Raw genomic sequence first — 26857 nt, 5'->3', positions numbered from 1 at the left:
CCCTCATAAAAACCTAAGCTCCACCCAGACAACTAGACTTCCCTCCAAATACCCTCCAAGCAGCCCGCCTCTAGGCAAGTGGCCCCTCTGCTCAAGCCCCTCCCACGGCTCCCTGTCACGCAGAACATCACACCCGGCCTCCGGGGTCCCAGTCTACCTCCCCAAGCTGCTCTCTCTGCGTCCCCACACCTTGGCCTTGCATCCTGGTCATCACAGCAACCACTGTCCCCATCCCCAGGCCTCTGCTGCAGCTGGTCCCTCCTCCTGGATAGAACACCCCTCCGCGTCTCCTTCCTTTAAAGCAATCCAAAGGTCACCTGCTCCGGGAAGCCCTTCCGCTCCCCACATCGGACGGATGTGGCCTGTCCCTCCTCTGGGCCACCAGAGGACTCCCTTCTTTTGGCTCTGGGTACCTCGGGTGCCCGTCTGTGTCCCCCAGGGGGTGAGGAGCACCTGGGGGCAGGATCCAAGTCACAGACGACACCCGCCTCTGGTCACCTTGTCATTGTCACACCAAGGATTGAACAGGGGGCTAAGTGGCGCCCAGCCCGAGCCCACGCGGGGGGCGAATGGACCGGGGACTCCTCGGCACCCATCTGGGACACGGCCCCAGGGCGGAGGCGGCGGGAGGCTGGGCCCCGCGCCCGGACACAGGGCTCACCGCCTCCCGCGGCTGTTGCTGTTTTCCTTCTCTCCGGGCGCACGCTGCGGGGGCCTTCGGAGCCACAGCTGGTTTTTATTGCATCAAGGCTCAAAAAAGGTCCAGGCATATTTTTAGAGAGAAGGGGGAAAAAGAATATTTTCTTCCCTGACCCAACACGAGGGCTCGCTCCAATTTTCCATCTGCTCTGCCTTCTGGGTGGGGCTGACCGGGAAGTTTCTCTGCGGGGGGATCCTCGGGCCGTGGGCTCGGAGATAGGGCAGGGCCGAGGCTGCCCGGCCCGACGCCCGCGTCCCCCGACACGCGCCCCAACACAATTCCACACGCGCACGCACGCACCCTCGGGCCTGGGGAGTGGAGACGGGGGAGCCCACCCAGGCCCCCGGAGCTCTGGCGCGGGCAGCGTGCCCACTGGGGTGCCCGCATCCACGCGACCCGGCCGCTCTCTGGGACCGGAATAAAGAAGGTGGTGGGTGGTCTTCGATTATCCCAAGACACCGTGGGGCTGAATGAGAGGCCAAACCATTTCTGAGCATCACTGAACCCAGAGAGCTTTTGTTGAAATGTATTTTCTCAAACAAAAGATGCTACATGGGAGCACCTGGGTGGCTCAGGTCGTGATCTCAGTGTCCTGGGATCGAGTCCCGCATCGGGCTCCCTGCTCAGCAAGGAGTCTGCATCTCCTTCTCCCTCTGCCCTCCCCCCATCACGCTCGCTGGTTCACTCTCAAATAAATAATTTCTAAATATATGCTAAATATACTAGAGTTCTGCAGGTATGTGTATAAATCTGTGATATGTACGACTACGGCCTGTGCGCGTGACGGGCGCGGTGCGGTATGTGTATATATACTGTGTATGTGCACTGTGTGTGCTCGTGGGATGTGTTGTGGTGCGTCCGTGTGATATGCTTGATGCGTGCTCTGAATAGGGTGCGGGGGTGTGTGCGTTGTGTGTTTGATACACGTGTGTGTGTAGTGTGGGTATTTGACGTGTGCTGCGTGTGGATGCTGTAATCAGGCCAGAAGCATATCTGCAAGGGGACCTACGTTGGGGAGAGGGTCCCTGTTTCTCCCCCACCCGGCACACGATCCAAAACGACACCTCTAGAGACATTTCCAGGGCAGTTTGTTGGGGGGAAAACACAACAGGGGAGAGAGCCAGCTGCAGGGAAGGAGACCACTCGACAGAGCAGCACCCCACCAGACCCTGCCCTGAGCGTCAGAACTGGGCTTTGCCTCTGGTGACCCCCAGTCTTAAAATCCCCCACCCAAAGGGTCACAGGCAGCGAAGCTGAAGTTCAGAGAAGCGTGTGGCCCAGTGTTACCCGCAGAGCAGGAGCCAGAGCCTAGCCCCGGCCCCTCCCCACAGTAGACGGGCCTTCAGTGCCATGGAGCCAGCAAGCAAATCCCAGGGATGGCTCCCGGAGCTGGCACCCAGGGGCCCGCGCTCTCCACAAGTGTGGCCTCGCTCCTCTCTCACACCCACCCAGCGCTGGGGCATCACTGCCCCCCATTTTATCAGAGGAGAAACAGGTTCAGAGGGGAGATGGAGGTGAAGGCAGGCGCCTGGCAGCCACAAGGAGAGAAGTCTCTGGAGCCAGGAGGACAGCCCCTTGGCTTTGGGGATCAGGCCGGGAAGTGAGGGGGGCAGTTGCAGGCCTGCAGGGTTTAGCTCCATGACGGGCGCTGGCTCCTCTTCTCCATTAGAGACACAGGCCCAGAGGCAGCCAGCGGGGCAGGCGTGGAGGGAGTTGACCTAGCGCGTGGGCCTTCCTCCTGCCCAGCTCTCCATCCGTCCCCACGTCCCCACCCGGAGCCTCCGCCAGGCCGGGCGCCCTCTCACCCATGTTCCCCTCTATCCTCAGGCACAGAGGTGCTAGAGGCTCATCCCTACTTGCCCTACCCGGCGAGGGCTGGGCCGCAGGGATCTTCTTGGGAGCCGGGCTCTTGAGATAGAAGGACCCAGAGTCAAGGCCTTTCTAGTCCAGGGGCCTCGGGCAAGTCCTCCTCCCTCCCTGAGCCCCGGTTTCCTCGTGCGGTAAATGGGGTGCTTGGGGGACCACGGGTGGGTGTGGAGGCACCTGACCCAGGCAGGCGCGGGGCAGGCACGGATGGCCGCGTGTCCTGGTCACATCCCCGGCTGCACTGGTCAGCGTGGGCTACCGGCGGGGCCGGACTGGCTCACAGGGCCCTCGTGGCCCAGCGGAAGCTGCAGGGGAGAAGAAACAGCAGCTCGTGGAAAGCCACCGTCAAGCCCTCCTTGGAGTACCCCGGCCATCCATCAAGATGCCAGCCCGGAACCACACTGACCGTCGAGGCTGGAGTGGCCCTGGGGGCGGTCCCCGCGACCTCTCGGCTGCCTCTCGCTGGTCCTGTTCACCACTCCACGTCCACCCCTCTCCAGGCCCCGGGGCCTCGTCAAAGGCCATCGGGCCCGTCCCTCCCTGGGGTCGTGTCACTTGACCACCGCCGCTCCAAGCCTCTCCTGTCTCCCTGCCGCCGTGACGTCTGTAGTCACGCCTTGGGCAGGCCAGCACCCCCTCTGCTCTCTCCTGCACCTTTTCGCCTGTCACACCAGCCAGTCCCACGTGGCCACCTACGGGAAGAACTTAGCTGGGGGCCTGGCAGCTGGGAGACAGCTCAGCAAGGGGGGTTCAGAGTCTGCAGCCCCCAGACGTAGGTCCTTGCAGGCTCCTTTACCTGGAAGGCCTTTGGCCCCCCGCTGGCATCTCCGATGCACACCTAAAAGACGCGCCTTAGTCCTGGGGCGCCTGGGTGGCACGGTCGGTTAAGCGTCCAACTTTTGGTTTTGGCTGGAGCCGTGATCTCTCTCAGGGTTGTGAGATCAAGCCCCGTGCCGAGCTCCGCACTCAGCACAGAGTCTGCTTGGGATTCTCTGTCCCCGCTTTCGCTGCCCCCTCACTGTGCTTGCGCGCTCACGCTCTCTCCAATAAATAAATAAATCTTTAAAAAAAAGACCCACCTTAGTTTTCACTTCCTCCAGGAAGCCTTCCCTGATGCCCGCCCTGAGAGGCCAGCGCACGTGCCTCCTTCCCGAGGACAGCGGTCTGGCGTCCCCACAGCCTCCTGTTATTTCTGTCCTGTGTGATAAGATAGGACAGCCTGGCACGTCCTCCCCGTCCTCCCCGAGCGCAGGTGCACTTGGGCAGAGCTTCCGTCCTCAGGGGTCCTCCTTGCTCTCGGCCCTCACAGCCGCCCTCCTCCCCCGCTGCCCACCGGGCTCCAGCCCCGAAACACCCCGCCCCACCGCCCCCTTATCCCAAAGGCCTGGCGCTGCGGGGTTCTTTGAAGACGGGGTTTACTAGCGTCACGGAGATGGCCCGTGCGCCGAGGCCAGTGCACAGGACAAGTGGCCATTCGGAGGCAGCGCAACTCCTGCGAATTTGTCAACCATCCCTGACCCCAGAGCATCCCTAACCCGCTGGGGTGGGGGAGGGCCCTGACCGCTGAGAGCCTTCTGGAAACTCCTCCCTCTCTGAGCCCCTCCCCCTTCTCCTGCTCCTTGGAGACGTCAGTCTGGCCATCTGTCTGGCCACTCCTTGGAGACTCCTGGAGGGGCCTCACCTGAGCCAGATTCACTCCGTGCTGTTACACGCAAAGCAGCTGCTGTCAGTTGTTTTAAAGAGCCATTGTTCTGGGCTGAATTGTGTCCCCCCCCCAGATGCTTTTCTTTTTTCTTTTCTTTTCTTTTCTTTTCTTTTCTTTTCTTTTCTTTTCTTTTCTTTTTTCTTTTCTTTTCTTTTTTTAAGATTTTATTTATTTATTTATTTATTTTTAGATTTTATTTATTTATTTTAGAGAACGAGAGAAAGCGTGCACAAGCATGCAAGCATGCGGCGGGGAGTGAGGAGGGAGGAGCAGGCTCCCTGCCCTGCAGGACGGGGATCCCAGGACCCCAGGACCACAACCCAAGCTGAAGGCAGATGCTTACCCAGCTGAGCCACCCAGGTGTCCCCCACACTCCCAAATTCTTATATTGAAATCCTAACCCGCAGGTCCCAGAATGGGAGTGTATGTGAGACAGGGCCTCTGAGGGGGCGTTTAAGTTAAAATGAAGTCATTAGGGTCATCCTAATCCAATGGGACCGGTGTCCCTATAGGAAGGGGAGACACGCACAGGAGGACGATGACGCGGGCCCCCAGGAGAAGGTGGCGCCTGCAACAGAGAGAGGGGGCTCAGGAGAAACCACGGAGCCTCATCTTGGACTTGCGGCCTCGGGACCAGCGCAGACAAGGTTTCCGGGTCTGCGGTGCTCAGGTCCCGCGGCCCGGGGAGGCGGCCCCGCTGCTGTCCTGCATGTCCCTCATTGCGCTGCCATCGCCCATTCATGGGCCTGCAGCTCCTTTCACACTGAACTCCCTGGAGGCGCTGGGCACCCTTCAGAGCTGCAAACCCACCCACCCCGAGAAGTTCGGAGAGCATTTCCTGGGTGAACAGCTTGCGGGGTGAACAGAACTTGGGTTCATGGCTCTCTAAATCATCCAAGGCTAGAAAGGAGGGAGGCCCGACCACGCATGACCCCTCTCCATCTGCGGAGCACCACCCCGCTTGGCCTCTGGTCCTACCCGGAGAGAAAGGCCGTCCCCATTGTACAGATGAGTAAACCGAGGCCCAGAGAAGGCAAGTGATGTGCCCGAGGTGGTTCACGGAGTCAGAGACATCAGGAAGCAGAGCGCAAAGCCCACGAGTCCCAGGGAGGACCTGCGAGGGGCTGGCGGGAGACCCGAAAGCTCTGCAGGGTCCTGCCCACTGGACGGAGACAGAGAGGACCTGGGTCCAAGTCCTGACTGCGCCTCTTGCTTGCCGTGTGAGCCGGGGCCTCAGTTTCCACATCTGTACAATGAGGCTGATAAATATGAGGCAGCACCTGTGGTGCTTAGCCCGGGGTCTGGCCCTGCAGAAGGGCCTGAGACGTGTTGAGCTGTGGCCGCTGAGAACAGTCTTCTGGAGCAGCTCAGCTGGCCCAGCACCTGGCCCCACAGGAAGTCTGACAAAGACCTCTCAATAGAATCCCTTCCTGCCTGGGGATCGTCAGCATGGGGGACTGGGGGTGGGGGGGCAGGCAACTTTGTTCTCCAGGCCTGGAGCACTGCTCTGGTCCCCAACACACACACACACACACACACACACACACACACACACACACACAGGCTGTCACTTGCCCTCCACGGGGCCTCACAGGGCTCAGGGCTGGATAAGGCTCAATGGCCCATTGTTCTCCCTCCAGGCCCAAAGCAGGCCTGGCCTGCCGGGAACCAGCGGCTGAAAATAGTCCCACCGGAGTGTTGGGGTCCAGCTGCTTATCTCAGCCCAGGGCTCAGGAGCTGCCCCCCTCTTCCTGGCCACTACTCTGGGCCAAGTCCAGCTTGGCCAGCTCCCAGATACCCTCAAGGGAGAGTCCAAACTCACACCCGCAAACTATTTAGTGGAAAATTCGAGGCCAGTTATAATCCCCTGAGGGCAGGCCCTCGGTGCAGACTTTCAGACTTAGCCTGTGGCTGGTCCAGAGGAAAAATCCTGGAAGAACAGGCCATGACTCGCAAAGCAAGAAGAGACAGGGAAACGTAGTCCAGGTAGCAGGAACCACAAGAAGCAGAGGGATGAGGGATGAGGGATGAGGGATGAAGCTGAGCAAAACAATGAGAGGCTGGAGGAAGCGAACCTTCAAGGGAAGCAGGGTCGGGAATGCCAGGGCAGCTTTCCTGACCTTCAAGGCCACTGTTGCCTGGGGCAGGTCCACGGTTGCCCTCACTTCCAGGGCTTCCTCTGAGATCCCCTGAAGGAGTTGGAGCAGTCCTGAAGGAGGAGCTGGGGGCGCTTGGCACTCCCCTCCAGACCTGAGAAGGGGGCTGCTCATCGGAGACCCGAGGCAGACCCCAGGGGCTCTGGCCCCAGGGGCTCTGGCCGTGGGCTGTGTTGGCCACAGGCAGCCTACAGATATTCAGCTGTTGGCCTTCAAGTTGCTCCTCTGCATTGGACCCTGGGCCGGATGCTGGGGACCCAGACAGCTGCTCGGTTCCAGCCTTTGAGGGTCTCACAGTCCAGAAAAGACAAAGGGCAACTCTAGGACTGAGTCGCCTGAGCAGTGTGTGGGGACAGCTCAGGGGAGGGTTCTCCTCCCAGCTTGGGACATCAGCAAAGGGTGCCTGGAGGACGTACCCTCCCTCTGAGCTGAGTCTTGAAGGTTAAGGAGCCGGCCAGGTGAAGAGGTAGCAGGAAAGCCGTGAGAACAACCTGTACAAAGGCTCTGGGGTGCACCTGGGTGGGGGCGGGGGGCACAGGGCAGAGGCGGGTGGTGGGGACCAGAGTTCATCCTTCTCTGAATTCCCCGTGACACAGACGCAGTTCACACCAACAGAAAAGCTGGCGAAGGAAACATTTGGAAAAACGGGAATAAACCAAATTGAGTAGATTAAGTCCCATTTTTGGAGCTCACTTCTACAGTCTGGGAGTTTGATCACTGATTATTCTGTAAGGAAGGTCTTCTATCATTTCCACATTGAGGGTTTGATTTATAAGTTGTGCTTAAGGTGAGTGTACCCATATCACACGGACAGCATCCGAAAGCACCTGCTGGGAGGGTCCAGTCAGGCAGACGTAGGGTCCAGTCAGGCAGACGTGGATTCCAGAAAGGCCCCACCTGCCCGGGCCTGTGGGTGCTGACAGCCCAGAGTGAAGAACTTAGTTGGGTGAAATAGACCCCAAAGGTGAGCTCCCAAGGCCTCTGTGATAGCCCCACCGGTCCCCATTCTTCACCTCTCCCAGCACCCACTCCCTTTGCCATCTGAGTTTGCAGCTCTGCCTGCTGGAGGTAGACCATCCTTCCACGTGGGGCGCAGCCATGTGACTTATCTTGGCCAATGCGCTGCCATCACTTGTCCCTCGGTTCAAACGGAGGCTTAAAATACACTTACATCTAAAAGAAAAACACCTGGGTGAATCAGGTCATGATCCTGGGGTCCTGGGATGGAGCCCTGCTCTACTGGGAGCCTGCTTCTCCCTCCCCCTCTGTCTGCTGCTCTCCATGCTTGTGCTTGCATGCTCATGTGCATGTTCTCTCTCTCTCTGTCAAATAAATAAAATCCTTTAAAAAATAAAGGAAAAAAATAAAAGAAAAACACCAATTCTGGGGCACCTGGGTAGCTCAGGGGTTGAGCGTCTGCCTTTGACTCAGGTCATGATCCCGGGGTCCTGAGATCAAGTCCACGTGGGGCTCCCTGCAAGGAGCCTGCCTCTCCCTCTGCCTGTGTCTGCCTCTCTCTGTGTGTTTCTCATGAATAAATAAATAAAATCTGTAAAAAAAAAAAAAAAAAAAAAGAAAGAAAGAAAAGAAAAACACCAATTCTATACAATCTGTCCCAGAAAATAGAAGAGGAGGGGGCACTTCCCAATTCATTTTAGCAAACCAGTATGACCTTGATAACAAAACCAAAGACAGTAGAAGAAAGAAAAACCACAGATAGTACTCATGTATATGAAACACAAATCCTTAACAGAATATTAGCAAAGAGAATTCAGCAACATATTAAAAAATTATATACCATTTTCAGATAAAGTTTATTTCAGGGATGCAAGATGGGTTTGATACTTGAAAATCAGTCCGTGTAATCCACCATATTCACAGGCTAATCAAGAAAAGTTGTATGGTCATACCCATTGAAGCAAACAAGTTTTTCTTTTTAATATTTTTAATTTTTTCATTCATGAGAGACACAGAGACATAGGCAGAGGAAGAAGCAGGGAGGCTCCTTCCTCATAGAGAGCCTGATGCAGACTCGATCCCAGGACCCCGGGATCACACCCTGACCAAAGGCAGATGCTCAACCACTGAGCCACCCAGGCATCACTGAAGCGAAAAAAAAGTTTTTAACAAAATTCAACACCCACCCATGGGAAAAACTTTCAGAAGATTAGGAATAGAGAGCAATTTGCGTGTAAATAAGCAAACTTCCTCTATAAACGTATGTAAATATATATATATATATATTATGTAAATAAAATAGCTTAGTAAATAGCATTTACAAAACACTGACAGCTAATATCATTCTTTGTTTTTTTAAGATTTTATTTATTTATTCATGAGAGACACTGAGAGAGAGGGGCAGAGACACAGGCAGAGGGAGAAGCAGGCTCCATGCAGGAAGCCCGATGTGGGACTCGATCCTGGGACTCCAGGATCATGCCCCAGGCTGAAGGCAGCGCTAGACCGCTGAGCCACCCGGGCTGCCCTCATTCTTTAGTTTTTAGTGAAAGTCTTGCCCAGGAGCAAGACAAGAATGGTAAATAAATGACATTACAGATGAGAAAAAAAAAAAAAAACCTGTACCTATTTGCGGATGACATGATTGTGCAGAAAATCCAAGGCATCTACAAAAAACCTCTCCAAACTATTGACTTCATCAAGGTCATAAGCTACAAGATCAACGTACAAGAATCCACTACATTCCAATGTGCATGCAATTAACATGGAAACTGAAACTTTTATTATTTAAAATCACTAAAAGAAGAATGAAATACTTGGGTTTAAATCTAATGAAATGGGTTTTATATGCTGGAAACTACAATATGCTAATGAAAGAAATCAAAGCAGATCTAAATAAATGGAGAGACATGGCAGGCTTGTGAATGGGAATAGTCCATGTTGTAAAGATCCCAGTTCCCCACAAATTGAAATATAAGCTTAATGCAATTACTATCAAGATCTCAGGAAGACTTTTTGTAGTCAAGGCAAGATTATCCTAAAATGTATATAGAAAGGCAAAGGAACTCGAAGAGGTATAACAATTTTGAATAAATAAATAAATAAAATGAGAAAATCGCTCCACTTATTTCAAGACTTGTTATATAGCTACAGTAATCAAGACCGTGTGGCATTGGTGGAGGGACAGGGACACAGATGAATGGAACAGAATAGAGAATCGAGAAATGGACCCATAGGGACGCCTGGGAGGCTCAGCGGTTGAGTGTCTGCCTTTGGCTCAGGGTATGATCCCAGAGTCCTGGAACCAAGTCCTGTGTCAGGCTCCTGGCATGGAGCCTGCTTCTCCCTCTGCCTGTGTCTCTGCCTCTCTCTGTGGGTCTCTAATGAATTAAGTAAATAAACTCTTTAAAAGAAAAAAAAAAAAAAAGGACGTATAGCCAACCTATTTTTTTTTAAGATTTTATTTATTTATTCATGAGAGACACACAGAGAGAGAGAGAGAGAGAGGCAGAGACACAGGCAGAGGGAGAAGCAGGCTCCATGCAGGGAGCCCGACGTGGGACTCGATCCCAGGTCTCCAGGATCATGCCCTTGGCCGAAGGCAGTGCTAAACCGCTAAGCCACCTGGGCTGCCCTAGCCAACCTATTTTTGCAAAAGCATGAAAGCAATTCAATGATAACACTTTACACCCATGGCTGAAATAAAAAAAGGCATTATAACAAGCGTTCAGTAAAAATGTGCAGAGATTAGAGCCCTCACTGCTGGTGGGAAAGTCAACGGTGCAGCTTGAAACGCAGTTCCTCGAAAGGTTAAGCATATAGGGTTTGTTTATGACTTGGCAATTTGTTTGCAACTCTACACCTAGGTGTACACCCAGGAGGACTGAAAACATATGTCCACACAAAAACTTGCACGTGGATGTTCATAGCAGCCCTATTCATAATCACCAAAAAGCAGAAACGACTCAAAGGCCCATCAACTGCTGAATGGATAAAGACCATGTGGTCTATTACGCGGTACACGGGATGGATACGATGGACTACTAGCAGGCAGTACAAAGAAAGGAAGGACCGAGGCTTCGCTATCACATGATGAACCTTGAAAATGTTATGCTAAGTGAAAGAAGCCACTTTTCTGTCTTTTCCAGACAGAAAAGATCACATGTTGTATGATTTCATTTACATGAAATGTCCAGAATACGCAAATTGTAGAGACAGAAAGTAGATTAGTGGTTGCCCAAAGCTGGGAAGGTAGGGATAGAGAGGGGGGCGGGTGACCACTAATAGGTAGGGAGACTTTTGAGGGGGTGATGAAAACGTTCTAAAATTGATTGTGGTGATGGTTGTACAGCTCCATGAAAATACTAAAAAAAAACCATTGAGTTGTGCACTTTAAATAGGTAGATTAAACCATGTGTGGTTACATGTCAATAAAGCTGGGGTTTTTCAAAAACAATTCAGTAGATGAAGGATCGTCTTTTCGACAAATGGTGCTAAAGCAATGGACATCCTTGTGCCCAAACAAAAACAAAGACAAAAAAAACAAGCAAACAAACAAAAAGAAAACCCAAGAATCTCAATTTCAACCTCACATCTTCCACAAGAATTTAATGGGGGGATTAAGATATAAGACACTATAAAATGTGTAGGAGAAAATCTTTAGACCTAGGGATTGGTGAGAAGTTCTGAGACCTAACACCCAAAGCACCATCTAGAAGCAAAAAGAGGGAAACCACCACCCAAACAACAAAACGAAATAAAGAAAATGGGAAAAGGGGGTACTCGGAGGAGCAGGCAATGCTTGATCTCGGGGTTGTGAATTCAAGCCCCACAACAGGTGTAGAGATTATTTAAAAATTAAAAAACTCTAGGGCAACCTGGGTGGCTCAGCGGTTGAGCACCTCTTGCAGCCCAGGGCCTGATCCTGGAGACCCGGGATCGAGTCCCATGTCGGGCTCCCTGCATGGAGCCTGCTTCTCCCTCTGGCTGTGTCTCTGCCTCTCTCTCTCTGTGTCTCTCATAAATAAACAAATAAAATCTTTAAAAATAAAAATAGAACTTAAAAAAAATTTTTAAAAGTGATACATTGATCTTGATCAACATTTAAAAAAAAAAAAGCCTTTGCTTTGCAAAAGATGCATTAGGAGCATGAAATGACAAGTTGCAGCCGCAGAGAAATGATCTGCAAACCACCTACGTGACCAAGGATGTCTTCATAGAGTGCATCAAGTGCTCTTGAACTCAAAACAGTAAAAAAGCAAATGCTCTAAGGAGAAAGTGAGCCAAAGGCAGGAAGCCACATTTCACCAGAGGGGGTATGCAGACGGAGGACGAGGACACGAGAGGATGCCCACTATCCCTACTCATTAGGGAGGCAGCACATGAAAACCTGGCGAGATCTCACCGCGCACCTATTGGAACAGCCACAGTGAAAAACGTGGGGGCGGCATTCAATGCTCCCAAGAGGCAGAGAAACTGGATCTCTCACCGGGTGGCAGTTTCTTACAAACGACACCTGCATTTACCGTACAACCCAGCACTTGCACTCCTGAACGCTTATCCCGGAGAAGTGAAAACCTGTGTCCACGCAAAACTCTCTACACGACGCCTGTAGCAGCTCTACACGGAACTGGAAACAACCGAAACGCCCGTCAACAAGTGAATGGGTAAACCAGCCGCGGCACGTCTATACCGCGGAACACCACTCCGCAAGAAACACGATCGAACTCTTGGCACACGCAGCAACTTGGATGGATCTCAAGGGCATTACGATGAGCAAAGAAAGACAATCTCGAAAGGTCACATAGTGCATGCTTCCATTTATACGACATTCTTAAAATGACAAAATTATAGAGCCGGAGAGCAGATTAGTGGTTGCTGGGGGTGAGGGTTGGGGGGGCGGGGGGGATGGGCGTGACGGTAGAAGAGGATCCGGGGAGATCTTTGTGGTGACACAGTTCTTTTGCCAGTTCCATAGCGGTTCCGTCATCTACACACGCGACAAAATAGCGCAGGAACACACAGTGTCCCAGTGTCACGTCCTGGCTTTGAGGCTGTACTCTCGACTGGGGAAGGTACAGCCACTGGGGGAAGTCCATGAAGGCTACGTGGGGGGCACCTCTTGGCTGTTTCCTGTGAACACCTAAATGTTGCAAAATGAAAAATTATTAAAAAGAAAACCCAAACCACTTGCATCTCAGTGAGATGCCTGCCCCAGAGGTGCTGACCCTTCCGGCCGGCGGATGTGGGCCCAGGCAGGGAGCTCGGGCAGGGAGGGCCTGGGCAGCTCGCAGCCTGCGCTCCTTCTCCCATGACCCCGGTCGCGGGCCCCGTTATGACCCCTTCTTTCTGGCTGAGGACCCGGTGGCTCCGAGACACGGACTCGTCCACCGTTGCACAGCAAGTCAGCATCGGAGCCAGAGCCCGGGCCTGCCAGCGTCTGGAGCCCGTGCTCCTCGTCACCATCCTCTGTGGCCTTGCGGTACAGATTCTGGGGATTGAGCCAGTTCCTGCGGCAGGAGCACTTCGGAGGGAGCAGCGAATACAACCTAAGGTGCGGGGCCCCTGGGGGCTCAGCGGTCCAGCGTCTGCCTTCGGCTCAGGGCGTGACCCCAGGGTCCTGGGATCAAGTCCCCCATCGGGCTCCTTGCATGGGGCCTGCTTCTCCCTCTGCCTGTGTCTCTGCTTCTCTCTGTGTCTCTCATGAATAAATAATTAAAATCTTAAAAAAAAAAAAAAAGGTATCAGAGTCAGATGGCTCCTCTGACTTGGAATACCCTCCACTCATTTTTCAGATGGGCCAAGTGAGGCCCAGTGAGGGAAGGGTCTTGCCACAAAGTAGCAGCAGAAGCAGATCCTGGGGTTGAGTTTCCTTCCCCGCAAGTGCGGGGACCCTCAGCTCCGCCTTTGACCCGGAGCTCGGTGCCTAGAGGGGCTGCTCTGGCCTGTGTGTGTGTGTGTGTGTGTGTGTGTGTGTGGGAGGGGTGCGGACCTCAGGGGAATGAGTATGTGAATAACCAGCGCATCCTTCTGCACTTGGGCCTGGCAGGGGGACACGAAGAGCCGTGTCTGAGGGTCATGAACCCACGGGGACCCCGAGGCAGGTGGCAAGTAGACGGCTCCCTCCAGGCGGCCCCTCCAGGCATCTGGAGGAGTTGCTAAACCCTTTTTTTAGTCCTAACAACACACACACTCACACCCTATGCAGACACACCTGGCCTGGATCCAGCCTCTCACATCACACCAAGCACCATGCGCCCCTTCGGAAGGTCCTCAGACAGAAAGCAAGCTCGGTTCTCCTTGTTTTCCAGAAGAAACCAGCAAGAGAGCGGAGGGCCTCGTACCAAGTCACACGCAGGTTTGGGACCATCTGAGGGAAGGCAGCTGCCTGACAGCGTGGGTGCTATTCAGTTGCCCCGAAACAGCAAGCGGGCCTCTGCGGAGCCCACTCAGGCCCGGGGCCCAATCCCACCCTCTTGGGGTCCCGCCCCCCACCCTTGTCCTTGGGGCACTGGTGGCCTTGTCCTAGAGACTGGCCATGGGGCCGATGCGGGGGCGGCTTCCTCCTGCGCAGCTGCTTGCTTGGCCTGACCTCACCTCTTGGATGCTCAGTGGTAGCCCCGGGCCTCCCTCCGCCTGCGCCTCCGTGGGGCGCCCCCTCCATGGCTGGTCCTGTGCTGAGGGTTACACAGATTCGTTATCTCACCGAGTCCCCGTGAGACCCGGCAGGTGGGATTGTTATACCCATTGTATAGACAACACCACCGAGGTAAGGCAATTTATCGACAGCTCCACGGAGAACTGAGATTCAGCCCAGGGCCAGGTATCTCCACACGTGAGGCCCACGATCTTCGTGAGAAAAGCCCTATCTTGGGGCACCTGGGTGGCTCAGGTCGTCGTGGTCCCGGGTCCAGGTGAAGGAGCCTGCTTCTCCCTCTGCCTGTGTCTCTGCCTCTCTCTCTCTGTGTCTCTCATGGATCAATAAATAAAATCTTAAAAAAAAAAAAGAAAAGAAAAGCTGTGTCCTGGAGACAAGGAGAACCTGTGCTCCCCACTAACTCCCTCCAACCGGCTGGAGGTGATGCTGCCCGGACGTTAGGGATTCGGGACCCGGTCTGGGCTCGGCCACAACATACTCTCCCACTTTCCCTGACCGTGAACTTTCTCACTTATAAAAGGAAAACAGCACTGAGCACTGCCCAGGCCGGCGCGGGGACGTGGAGCTAAGGCACGGATGCCCCTGGCGCCGGCCCCCCAAGCCGTGGGCCCCCCAAGCCGCACTCTCCTCATGCTGAGCGGGCCTAGACCCGCCCTGAAGCTCTTCCTCACCCCCACTCTCTCCTGCGGCCCAAGGATCCCAAGGACGGGGCTACCCTGTCCGCAGGGGGCCCAGGTACCCCCTTCCCTCCTGCCTGGCCCTGCCGGGGAGAGGCGAGGCAGAGCCAGATGTTTCACAGATGTCAGCAACACAACAGCACGAGAGCACTTGTCGGAGGCCCAGGGTGTGTTGCCTGAGGGCGGGGAGCTGAGGGAGCGGCTGGGGCAGGGGGGTGAACCAGGGAGCCTGTCTAGAGTAGGATGGCAGTGAGAGGGACCTGGGCGGGGACAGGAGGGTAAGGACCAGAGGAGCAAAGCAGAGACATGGGGGTGGGGAGTGCCCAGGAGTTTGGGGAGGGTGGGGGGAGCAGAGAGGAGTGAAACCGGAGAACCAGGGAGCCTGTAGGGGGCCTATCTGGGCAGGGGGCCTGCTGACCTGCCCCCCTCATGCCACCCCACCCCGGGATCCTGACTACACAGGGCTCAAGAACTCTAGAACCCTCCGAGACTCCAAGGCCCTGCTCGGCTGCCATGGGAGATCTCGAGCTGCAAGAGATCTTGCAAGAGATGCAAGCAGGAACCCAAGCACGCAAGTCAGCAGCTTAGACCCCGTGGTCTCTTCCAGGCTGGAGGGTCCGGGGGGCCGTGTCCGCCCCAGGCCGGGCCAAGAGGCCGAGAGCGTGAGGGACCCACCCGACTGGCCCACAAGGAGGCGGATGAAGCTCTGCCGGGCGGGCCAAGGCCCAGCGCCCTCCCACTGGCATCCACCCGGGAGCCTTCGGCCGTGCCCTCTCCCCTTCCCACCCTTCACTCTGTCTGCAGGCTGACCCCAGCTGCTCCGAGCCAGGCTGACCGGCAGCCGTGCGGCGCGGGCTGTGGCTGACGCTCCCTGGAACAGGCCGCCTTGCCCTCCAGCTCAACGTTCCTGGAAGGACAGTGATCCGGGGTCTGAGCCTGAAGGCTCCCTGGCCGCCCTGATCAGGGCAGGGCCCGGGCCTGACAAGCCGGAGGAGCTCTCACCTCCCTGTGACCCTCAATAACGATGTCACCAGCAGCAGCTTGCGACGAAGGAGCACATCCCTGCACCAGGCACTGGGCTGACCTCACTTGGTCCCCCAAGCTCTTGGATAGGTGTCAATGAGCACGACTTACAGATGGTAAAACTGAGGCAAAGAGGATTTTTTTTTCAAAGACTGAGAGCTGGTAGTTAGCCATGGAGCCGGGGCCCGGGCCTTTCACCTCCCCGAAGGGCTGCTTGCCTCCCTACGCCTCAGTCTTCCCATCTGTAGGCTGGGAAGGGGCCTGGACACGACGACCTCGCAGCCCTCACATCCCACACTGACCAGCCTGGGACTGCCAGACTGACGGCAAGGGGTCTGCTCCCTCCTCGCATGTTAAACAACAACAAAATAAAGTCGGGAGCAGCCCAGACGCCGTATAGGTGACAGTAGTGAGGCCTGAGCGGGGAGGGCGCTACGCAAGGTCCCCGGGGAGCCCAGGCAGGGCCCAGGGCGAGGAGGATGCCGGCACCTTTCCAGTCTGCTCTCCAGCTGCTCGGCGTCGCCAAAGCCGCTCCGGGCCAAGGGACCCAGTGTGAGTAATGGAAACCAGGCAGTGGGGCCTTCCGAAATGGGAATTCCATCTGCCTGACTTTGCTCTGCGGGACTTTGGTTTCCGTGGCAACCGGGGGTGGGAAGGCCGAGGGCTTGGCCCCAGGCTATGTCCCTGGAACCTGAAGGGGAAGGTGAGCCTCTGGGGCCGGTGTCTCCTCCAAGTGGAAGACACCTCAGGGAGGCTGGGCCTCCAGTCCTGACCTCCGTCCGGCCCTGCCACTAGCCCTGTTTTGGGAGGAACAGGAGGGCTATTGTGCTCCCCTCAGGGTCTGTTTTCCCAGCTGTCAGGTTCCCAATCGCAGGCCTGGATGACACCCTTGCTCTGAATGGATGACCCCACTCCAGGCCATGCTCGAGCCCCAGCCCCCAGGCCGTGGCAGGCTGCAGGAGGGGGCACCGGGGGCCCCCACTCCAGGCCGTGCCAGAGCCTCAGCCCCCAGCAGGCTGTAGGGGGGGCACTGGGGGCCAGCCTTGGCATCAGCTTGGCTTGGGTTCCAGGCTCTTCTCTCATCGCCTCCGAGCAAGTGGTGCAAGGCCTCCAGTGAAATGCGGCTTTGGGACACACCTTGCCTAAATTTGCACCTCTTGTTAGGTGCAGAGTGGGAAGCCTTCCAGGGAGACGGAGGGATTCTCTGTAAGCCCCACGCCTTGCCACCTGCCCACATCTCCCTTCTGTCCTAAAGGTGTCCACGGACCTGTCCATCTGCATCTGTTGCCCTGCCTGAGACGCTGGCCTCCTCCACCTCGGCCAACCAGCCTTAGTTCCGCTAGAATCCCAGGGTATGGTGGCCAAGCTAGGCCTCCATCCTGTGGCAAGCAGAGGACAGCAATCCGGAGTACAGGCGCTATGGCTGGGCTTTGGCAGAACCCGGTCTCTGCCACTCGCCAGCCGTATGACATTGGACAAGTCACCTTACCTGCCCATGCTTCACTGTCCCCATCTGTGAACTGGGCCTAACCCCCACCTCCCAAGCTGTGGAGAAGGTGAGAAGGTAGTCGGACAAGGATGCCTAGCCCGGGGAAGCGGTCAGTGAGCCGTAAGCCCCAGGGCACCGTGTCTGTGGCTCTGGGGTGGGAGGCGGGTGATGCCGAGAGAGGAGAAGCCAGACTGACCCCAGCCCCCCGAGCCCCAGTCACCCTGGGAAAGCTCAAGACCCAGGAACACACGAACGAGAAATAACACAGGCCTTTTATTTGCTCCAGAACTTGGCTGCTGTGTGGTCCAAGGGTGCCATGCTTTCCCAGAGCCCCTGAGGGGCACTTCCCTCGGTGGGCGGGGGAGGGGGGTGCTGGATCTCTGTGCGAGCTCCCACGGAAGCACCCACCCCCACCAGGCCGCATGAGTCCAGAAGGCCCAGCTGCCCACCGCTGGTGCCTGGGACCAGCAACTCCCCTGAAACTGGAAAGTGGTGTCCACCTTCTCGGCGAGGTGGCTTTTCACAAGGCGTTGGTTAAAATATTGCACTTGTAAATTAGGAAAACCGATGAGGCAAAAATTTCCTATAACAGGACGACGTGCCAAGCATCCGACTACTATTTAAATAAATAAAACTCAAGGCGGGGTCGGAGTGGCGAGCCCCAGTGGCCTCCCCCGGGAGATCCCTGGAGCCCACAGCCAGGCCCCCTGCCCCATCAGCCAGTTCTTTAAGGAACTTGGTCAATGCTGAGTCTACGCAGCACAGAGCAGCAGCTCCAGGTCTGGCTCAGCCAGGGCCCCTGACCTGCCGGGGCCCTCGGGCCCCCTCGTACCGGGGCAGTGGGGACCCAACGGGGCCAGTCCTTCTGCTCCTCCGATGGCCTGGGCCTCTCTCGGTCCAGGCCTCTCATCCGAATGTCCGTCTGTCCATCCGGAGACACAGCCTCCGGGGGCTTGCTTGCCCCCTCCGTCGCAGAGGGAGAGAGGCAGGTGGGAAGGGGGCCCAGCCCGCCTGGTGTGAACACGGGGCTCGACCCTGGCAGCCCCTAAAGTGGGGGACTCATCTTCTTCTGGTTAATGAGGTCCAGGTAGAGGTCAGAGCGGAGGAAGCGTGGATACGAGTCTTTTTCCATGAGCCCGAAGATGCGCTTCTGCGCCAGATCGAAGCAGCCCCGGGTGACACTCTGCAGGTTGTCCTTGGTGTGCTCTCGGGTGTAGGAGTCCAGGTTTACCTGTGGGGGGGAGGGCAGCACAGTCAGGTCCACCTGCAGGGGGCCGACCCCGGGGCGGGGGCCCAGGTACGGGCCGTCCCCAGCCTGTCACCTCCGAGCCCCTCTGCTCCACGTCTTAAGTCTCAGAGTGGAGGCCCTCGGGTCAGTGACCCAAGTCCTGGCCGGGTCGCTCACTGTAGGGCTGGTAGCTTATAGGGCCTGAAAACACCTCTAAGGTCAGACTGCCTGGTTGGAATCCTGGCGGCGCCGTGCCTAGGCCCGGGACCCTGAGCACATCGCGCGAGTGCTCCGAGGCCCGCCTGTCCTGTCCGCGGGCTAGGAGGAGTGGTGTACCCCTCAGAGTGGCAGGGACGAAGCAAGGCCATCCACGGGAAACACAGACCGAGCAGATCAACAGATCACCCGCTGCGACTTTGCCCACAGTACCCGACACTCAGTAAGCACTCAATAGATGTTAGCTCCTCTGACTTCAGCAGACACTGTCGCCTCATTTTTTTTTTTAAAGATTTTATTTATTTATGCATGAGAGACACGGGGGGAGAGAGAGAGAGAGAGAGAGGCAGAGACACAGGCAGAGGGAGAAGCAGGCTCCATGCACCGGGAGCCCGACGTGGGACTCGATCCCGGGTCTCCAGGATCACGCCCTGGGCCGAAGGCGGGTGCTAAACCGCTGAGCCCCCCAGGGATCCTCCTGTCGCCTCGTTTTTAAAGTGAAGATAATATTGAACCCATTTTACAGGTCGTCATGAGGATCAAATAAAAGAGTTCACACATAAAGGGCTCAGCACGTGCCTGGCACAGAGCGCCCGCCAGCCGCCTTTCTGATTTGTTACCAATGGAGACGTGTCCTTCCCAGGGCCCCAGGCTTGCTCCTCTCCACCCTGGCCGCACCACGGTCCCCGAGCGTCCCTCTCGCCTCTCCCCTTCCTGAGCCCCTCGCGGCCGCTGAGGCCTCACCTCCTTGCACGCCTGGATGGCGATGTACTCGGCGAAGATCTTCTTGGCCTTGGCCGCCATCTTGGACTGTGACTTGACCTTCTTGAAGTCCTCACACGCCAGCCAGAACTCCAGGTTCTCCTCACTAAACTCGGTGCGAAGGAAGGCCTGGAACACGGCTAACCCATCTGTGACGAGAAGCCCGGGCCCCGGGGTGAGGAGAAGCAGCCCCTCCTGCCCTCTGGGACCCCCCCAGCCTCCCCCGGGGGTCTCTTAGGGTGCGACGTCGGGAGCTCGGGAGGGTAACCAGGAGCCCCGGCCCTGCCGCTGCCCCTCCGTGGGCCTTGGCCACGTCTCTCCCGGTCTGGGCCTCAGTTCCCCCATCTGTAAAATGGGGCTCACGAGCCAGTTCCTGGAGCCCTGCGAGGATCGGAGGGGCCGTGCCCGTGAGCTGCGGGCACCCTCGGCCGTGGAAGCCGCGTCCCTGGAAATGTTTATCGCTCTTCTGGGAACCGGGCGAGCGCGCAGGTCACAGGTCGCGGCGGCCTCCTGCGGGCCGGGCCAGCTCCCTGGACGGGGAGGGGCTGGCAGGACCGGCTCCGAGGCCAGCCCAAGGGCCCCGCGTCTCCCCACAGCGGGGGGCCCGGCCTGGCACCCAGGAGAGAGGGAAGGCCAGTGTCCGCAGAGGCGGAAGGGGGAGCGGGAGGGGGATGACACCCGGAGGGGCGCGGGGAGCAGGCCGGCTGGGCCCCACTTACATTTGTGAAGCAGCAGCTTCTCCAAGGACTCGCCCCACTTGAGGGCTTCCTCTGAGGTGGGCCTGGGGGACGAGGGAAGGGGCGCAGTGAGGCACGGGGCTGGGGGGCCTGTTAGCTGCCCCTGGCCCTGGGCGGTGGCCGGGCCCAGCTGGGGAGCCCACCCCCTTCCCTGGGCCCACCCCTGCCCCTGCCCGGCCGGCCTCCCCCCTGCCTGCCGCGTACCAGGCTCCCTCAGAGACAGCCTCCAGCCCACGGGAGCTGGATCCAGCCCAACGCCCCCCTCCACTTAGCCCCCACCAGCCCCGCTCCCCTGGGGACCCCGGGGTGCAGACCCGACCTACTTGAATGACTTGACCATTTTGTCTGCCTTGCCCGCGGGCTGGGCCCCGGGAGACTCGTTCCTCCGCCTGAAGATGCCCAGCTTGTTCTTCATGTCCTTGGCCCTGGGGGCGGAAGCAGAGAAGGGGGTCAGCGGGCGGCCGGGCGCGGACCAGGGTGGCACCTACTGGGTGCCCGTGCGGGGCGCCGGGCGGGAGGCACCTACTCCTTCATCGTGTGCCGCCGCTGCAGGTTCCCGTTGCGGGTGAGGTACATGCCTCGGAGCATCTCCGCGGGGCCCCGCCTCGGCCCCCAAGGCTCGGGCTCCCCACCCGCAGGCACGACGGTGCAGCGCTCGCTCGCGGGGATCCCAGCCGCCGACTGGGCTCCGGGGCCGGGCTGGGACTCAGACAGGAGGAGCCAGGAAATGGGAGGGCCCAGGACGGGAGCGGAAAAAAAAATATCCCTCCTGGCCAACCCTGGGAGGGAGCCCGTGAAAGGGGCATGTGTCTGCAAGGGGCGGCCTCTGGGGCCCCCGGCAAAAAGCCAGACCCAGTTATTTGTGACCGGCCTCCCCGTTGCCATGGCAGCGCCGGGGGAAGGAGGAGAAAACAAGTCAGCAAATTGCTGGGAGGGAGGGAGGGAGTGGGGGGGACCCTGCCCACCAGGGTGGCAGGACTGGCTATTTTTAGCCAGGAATCATTTTTAGCCTTGCCACGCCCCCCAGGAGGCCCGATTCAGCCCCGGGCAAAGCTGCTGGCAAGGAAGGGGTTAAAGGCCCCAGGCTCCAGTTTGTGCGCCCCCCTCCTCCCCGGTCGCTAGACCCCCCCCCCCCCACCTCCAGGGGAACAGCCCAGGCTCCCCGGCCTCAGCCTCGGCAGCTGGCTTTCGGTACAAGCGTCGGTGAAGACACAGGGTGTCCCCAAAGTCTGAGTACGGTTTCAAAGCTCAGACAACTTCAGAAGTACAAATCCTATAAACTTTCAAAAAACGTCATTTGGAATTTTAATTATGGAAATTTTTTTAAATGCACATGTAGTTTTGTGATTTTTGAACCATCATTTTTTTTTTTTTAATTTTGATTTTTGGTTTCCGTTCTGATGAAAGATCAAAAATGCTGACCGGAACCAAGTCACGATAAAAAATGTATTGGCAAAATCATTTTTTGTGGGTTTTTCTTTAAGATTTATTTATTTATGATAGACACAGAGAGAGAGAGAGAGAGAGAGAGAGAGGCAGAGACACAGGAGGAGGGAGAAGCAGGCTCCATGCCGGAGCCTGACGCGGGACTCGATCCTGGGACTCCAGGATCGAGCCCTGGGCCAAAGGCAGGCGCTAAACCGCTGAGCCACCCAGGGATTCCCCCCCCCTCTTTTTTTTTGCCAATTCGAAAAGCTAAGTAAGTGTAAAAGAAATGTAAATAATGCAACTTGCAAGCAGGTGTTTGTAAGTTTGTGGTATTTGCACTCCTGAAGTCATTCAAGCTGAAAGTGGCATTAAGACCTATGGGACACCCTGGGTAAGTAGGTAAGGGAGGTGGTGTCCCGTGGAGGTTAAGTGTGGGCTCCGGAGCCTCAGAGCCTCAGGGACAAATCCCAACCCCAGCAGGTACCAACTGTGTGCTCTTTGTCAAGTTACCTAACCTCTCAGCACATCAGGTTTTCTCATTCATCAGCGATTGGGGAACCTGCTCTTGCAAGTCTAAGCCAATGAGCTAAGGCCAAGGAGTCCAGGGCCTGGCAGTCCTCTTGGTGAGGATGGGGGCCCTTAGAGCGCCCCGGGGTGACTAGAATGCCAGCATTCGACTTCCTGGAGCATAGTGGTCTGTCTGACGGGACAGCAGAGCTCAGAGCCTTCCCCCCCGCCCCCCCCCCCCCCCCCCCCCCCCCCGCGTTCCCACGTGGGTCCAGAAGCCAGAACAGGGACCCACAAGCAGAAGCTAAAGGAGCACTTTCCTCCAACCAGAGCCATGAAGAGATGGAATGAGTGGCCTCTGGGGAATGGACTCTCATCACTCAGAGGCCACCTGGCCGGGCTGCTGTGAACCTCCCTCAGAGTGCTTTGCACTGAACTTCAAATATAACAGCTCTGGGGAAAAATATATACACATGTATATCGATATTTCTAGAGCCAGCACGCCAGGTCTCAGATCCCCACTCCACCACGTACTTGCTGTATGACCCTCGGACAAGTAACTTCTTTTTGCTTCAATTTGCTCATTGGTCAAACAGAGTAAGTGAGAAAAAAAGGAAATATGAAATAGAAATAATGGTAAAGATTAAGTTAGATCATATAACAGTGCCTGGCACAATAAATATTAGTTATTTTTATTACCCTAGAGCCTAAGAGTCCTTGACAAAGTTTTTAAGAATGTGAGCCTCAGGGTGCCTGGGTGGCTCAGTAGCTTAAGTGTCTGCCTTCTGCTCAGGTCATGATCACGGGGTCCTGGGATGGAGCCCCGGCATCAGACTCCCTGCTCAGTGGGGAGTCTGCTTCTCCCTCTCCTGCTCCCCCTGCTTGTGTTCTCTCTCTCTCTCTCTGTCAAATAAATAAACTCTTTAAAAACATTAAAAAAAAAAAAAAAAAAAAAGGGTGAGCTTCAGGCCTTCAAAAGGCAGCACCCACCAGGAAGGGAGGCTAGAGTCAGTGGACCGGGCCGGGACAGCTCTGGCGCTGCAGATGCTCGCCCTCCACGGCCCTCCACCGCCCCACCCCTGGGAGCGGCACCCCCAGTGGCTTTGGTGACACCGGGACCCAACGGTTGGTACACAGAGCTATTTTTGGTGCATTTCACCTTCCCTAGAAGGGCGTGATTGCTCCTGGCTGCAGAGTGAGAGAAGTCTACCGTTGCCACAGGAAGCTGGAGAGGGCAAAGGAGCCGGGAAGAAAGTTTCTAGGGTAGTGGATGCCAGCCAAAGTAGAGGCCAGGGAAGTGGCTGCAGGAGGCATCTGGAAAGATGCCTGTCCTCCTCCCCCAGGCCCCACTGGTAGGTGATGATGAGCACTAGGGGACCCAGGGGGCACACCACCACATGCCCCAGGGCCTCCTCTCCATCCCCCTGGATGGCCTTGGGCCTTGGGCCTCGGTGTCCAAGGAGACCCAAGGAGAACCCACACACACACCCTGTTAATTTAATGGGTACGGCTCACAAACCTCCAAAACGGCAGTGTAAAGCCCAGGAGTGCGGCCTGCAGGCTGGGGAGCGAGGGCCAGGCTACCTGGACCAGCAGCGCCACCTCCTGGCAATGCCCCCGACGGGGAGAAGGGGGGAATCCCGAGGACTGCTGTCTGTCCTCTCTCAGAGGGAGCAAAGCACTTGTCAGGGTCACTCAGCCACTGCCCAGCTGGGCCGGGGCCAGGACGACCTGGCTGCCTGCCTCCGCGTGGTTCCCTGGGGCTTCCAGGTACTGAGTCAGCAGGCGGCCTCACTCTGCGTGCGTGCTGAGGCCAGAGCCGGACGCTCAGGACCCCAGGTGCCCCCGCCCCCCCGGGGCCACTGGCCAGTCTTAAGGTCTTGCTGTGGACTGGCGTCTCTCTAGGGCAGGGCTGGGCACGGCCCCTTCTCCCCACCTGTACCCCCGGAGGAGAGACAAGCCCAGGGATGGAGGAGGGAGAGAGGCTTGGGAAGAAGTCTCCCTGACTGCAAGGTTGAGGATCATGGATCTTTGCAACGTACAGGTTTTTGCTCTTTCTCTTCCGAGAGGCTTCATCATCATCCCCAACTGTGTCAGCCCCGCTCATCTGTGGAAGGAAGATAGACACGTTACGGCCTGGGCAGCCGACGGCTGCTGGCTGAGCAGAGAGGCTCAGGGAGCCAAGGGCTCCTCCAACCGCCCCACTCCTCTCCTGCAAAGCTCCTACCCTCAGGTGAGGGACAGGGAGACCCATTTCTGGGAACAGTCTGTCCACCAGGTGTGGCTGACAGATGCTCCAGCTAGAGGGGTCTCCTCCTGATGCAACTCGGAGCCCAGTTTGCAAGGGAGAAGCCAGAGAGACAATCCTGATGGCAGGGCCGGAGTCACAGCCCTGATGGCAGGGTCAGAGTCACAGCCCTTAATCGTTGCAGGCAGTAGGGCAGACGGGAGAGCGGGGCTACAGGACGGGTTCCGCAGCGTGACTCGGCCAATCACTGTCCCTCTGTGAGCCTCCATTTCTTAATTTCAAAATCGAGATCATAATGGCCAACTCAGGCTTGTGAGGTTTGGCAGAGGCCTGGGATCAGTCAGCAGCTGGGCTTTCTGCCCAGTGCCCCCGGGGTAATATCTAAACCCCGTGACACGATACACAGGGTCTGCCATCGGATCTGGGCAGAAAATTGCTTTTTTTTTTTTTAAGATTTTATTTACTTATTCATGAGACACACACACACACACACACACACACACACACACACACACACAGGCAGAGGGAGAAGCAGGCTCCATGCACGGAGCCCGATGTGGGACTCGTTCCTGGGACGCCAGGATCACACCCTGGGCTGAAGGCCGCGCTAAACCACTGAGCCACCCTGGGCTGCCCAGAAAGTTGTATTTTAACATCAGTTACAACTCCTTTTGTTACCTCTCCAGCCTGACCCCTGCTCCAGCACCCTCCTGCCCCCCAGCCAAATGGGACGTCTTTGCCTGACCTCCCCCCTCACCTCAGGCCTTTCCAAGGGCTACACCTTCCACCATTGATGCTTTTGTTACCCTCCCATCTCCCTGGACTCCCAAGACCCAGCCTCAGGAAAGACCTAGCCCTTGGGTATGCCACCGAAATGCCTCATGGCCTAGGGAGCACTCCCAGAGCCCTAGGCCAAGGCTGTGCCCCTTCACCCCTCGTGAGGTCCCCACCACCTTTGAAAAGGCTTTTCCTCAGTCTCTCCCCTGGGCTTGACTGTGAATTCTCAAGAGCAAGGCCTCTGTCTGCCTGGGTCACCTTCATGGGGCCTGACACATGTTAGAAGCTCAACAAATACTTGTCAAATGAAGAATGAATCAAAGAGGGAAAGCAGGGGACACCTGGGTGGCTCAGTGGTTGAGTGTCTGCCTTTGGCTTGGGTGGTGATCCCAGGGTCCTGGGATCAAGTCCTGAGTCAGGCTCCCCGCAGGAGAAGCAGGGAGCCTGCTTCTCCCTCTGCCTGTGATTCTGCCTCTCTCTCTGTGTCTCTCATGAATGAATAAATAAAATCTTAAAAAAAAAAAAAAAGAGAGGGAAAGCAGATGGGGAACAAGGCTTGAGGTCCTCACTGCCTGAATCTAGTCTTCAGCTCTATCCCCCTTGCTCTCCTGCGGCCACAGACTGCACCTCCCCACCTCCTTGGCCCTCCCCTTTGCCTGTGCCTCCTCCCCTTCCCTGGATGCCCTCTCTCCTCCTCCCCCCAGCCTGCCACACCTCTCCTCCAGGCGGCTCCAGATTCCCACCATCTCTACCAGAGCTGTCTGCGGTTTCCCTGCCCAGCTGGTGCTTGTCCATCTTTCTCCAGCCCAAACCCAAGGCCCCGCCAGGGCCACCCTAGAACAGGGGCCCAGGAAATGCCCCGAGATGGGGGAGGAACTAGAGCTCAGAGCAGGCTGGGCATGGACACTATGTCCCCAGACAAGACAAAATACCACCCCGTGTGGATCTCAGCTCAGACTCCCCATGAGCCCCACCCTGGGCCGTGGATTCCTCATTTGTAAAATAAAAATGGGCTCGTTCTTAAAGTGTTCGGAATTTGGGGAGAGAAGTGGCCTTACTGAAGTGATAGCCAGCGGGGGGGGGACTAGCCAACGTGGAATGCCCACCGTGGATGGGCGGATGGATGGAGGGAGCGGGGAATTATACTTTCCTTTATGGAACTCATACTATAGCCCAGACCCCGGAATGGGCACTATCCAGAGACTACCTCATTCATCTTCAGAATAAGTCCATAAAGCAAACGGAGGTTCAGAGAAGTCAAGTCACTTGCCCAAAGATACCCAGCGTTGAAGTGGCAGGTCGGTGTGCATCTAAGACCCGAGTTTCTCCACCAGAGGATGCTGCTACTCAAAGGTAAGGATGGCGCACACTTTGAATGTTTTCAGTAAAAGCCTCGGGGGAAGTGCCACCTCCTTCCTGAGGACTGCCCCGCCGGGGTTGTAAACACGCGTGTGTACGTGCACACACAGGCATACACCCATCCATGGTGTGTGATTCCAGAGCTCGGCTTTGCAGGAAGCAGGTACTGATCCTAGTTCCACTGGCTCTGGAGGGGCTTCTTGGCCTCTCAGCATCAGCTTCTTTAGCTACAGCAGAGCCGGGGTGACAGCCCCCTGGCTGTTGGAGGAGTCACCGCGCCCTCCGGAAGCAGGGCTGTTCACTGCCCGGGAGTCTTACTGCTGCGGCCTCCCGTGCACACGGGCTGCAGTCACACTGGCCTGGC

At 56.8% G+C, this 26857-nt stretch overlaps 1 protein-coding gene and 1 long non-coding RNA gene across 3 annotated transcripts in view; both read right to left on the bottom strand.

The window, feature by feature from the left end:
- Positions 1 to 11410: 11410 nt before the first annotated feature.
- Positions 11411 to 16182, bottom strand: LOC111097887. Of its 2 annotated transcripts, none has more exons than XR_005367184.1 (3): positions 15530 to 16182; positions 13599 to 14376; positions 11411 to 13106 (listed from the first exon to the last, which is right to left on the bottom strand). It is a non-coding gene; the product is annotated as an uncharacterized LOC111097887 (long non-coding RNA). The 2 variants fall into 2 exon arrangements; XR_005367183.1 differs by lacking the exon at positions 15530 to 16182 and adding an exon at positions 14714 to 15491.
- A 1303-nt stretch (positions 16183 to 17485) lies between these two features.
- Positions 17486 to 26857, bottom strand: part of RGS3 (regulator of G protein signaling 3) — a 120264-nt gene continuing 110892 nt past the window's right edge. The window contains 5 exon segments of the mRNA XM_038553190.1: positions 17486 to 18462; positions 19420 to 19586; positions 20157 to 20218; positions 20498 to 20599; positions 24152 to 24216. Of these exon segments, the coding sequence (XP_038409118.1) occupies positions 18277 to 18462; positions 19420 to 19586; positions 20157 to 20218; positions 20498 to 20599; positions 24152 to 24216 (582 nt within the window). The 3' untranslated portion in view covers positions 17486 to 18276.

This window comes from Canis lupus, chromosome 11 (genome assembly GCF_011100685.1).
Source record: "Canis lupus familiaris isolate Mischka breed German Shepherd chromosome 11, alternate assembly UU_Cfam_GSD_1.0, whole genome shotgun sequence".
In the NCBI taxonomy this organism is placed as follows: Eukaryota; Metazoa; Chordata; class Mammalia; order Carnivora; family Canidae; genus Canis; species Canis lupus.
This window is presented reverse-complemented; position numbering and strand designations above follow the sequence as displayed.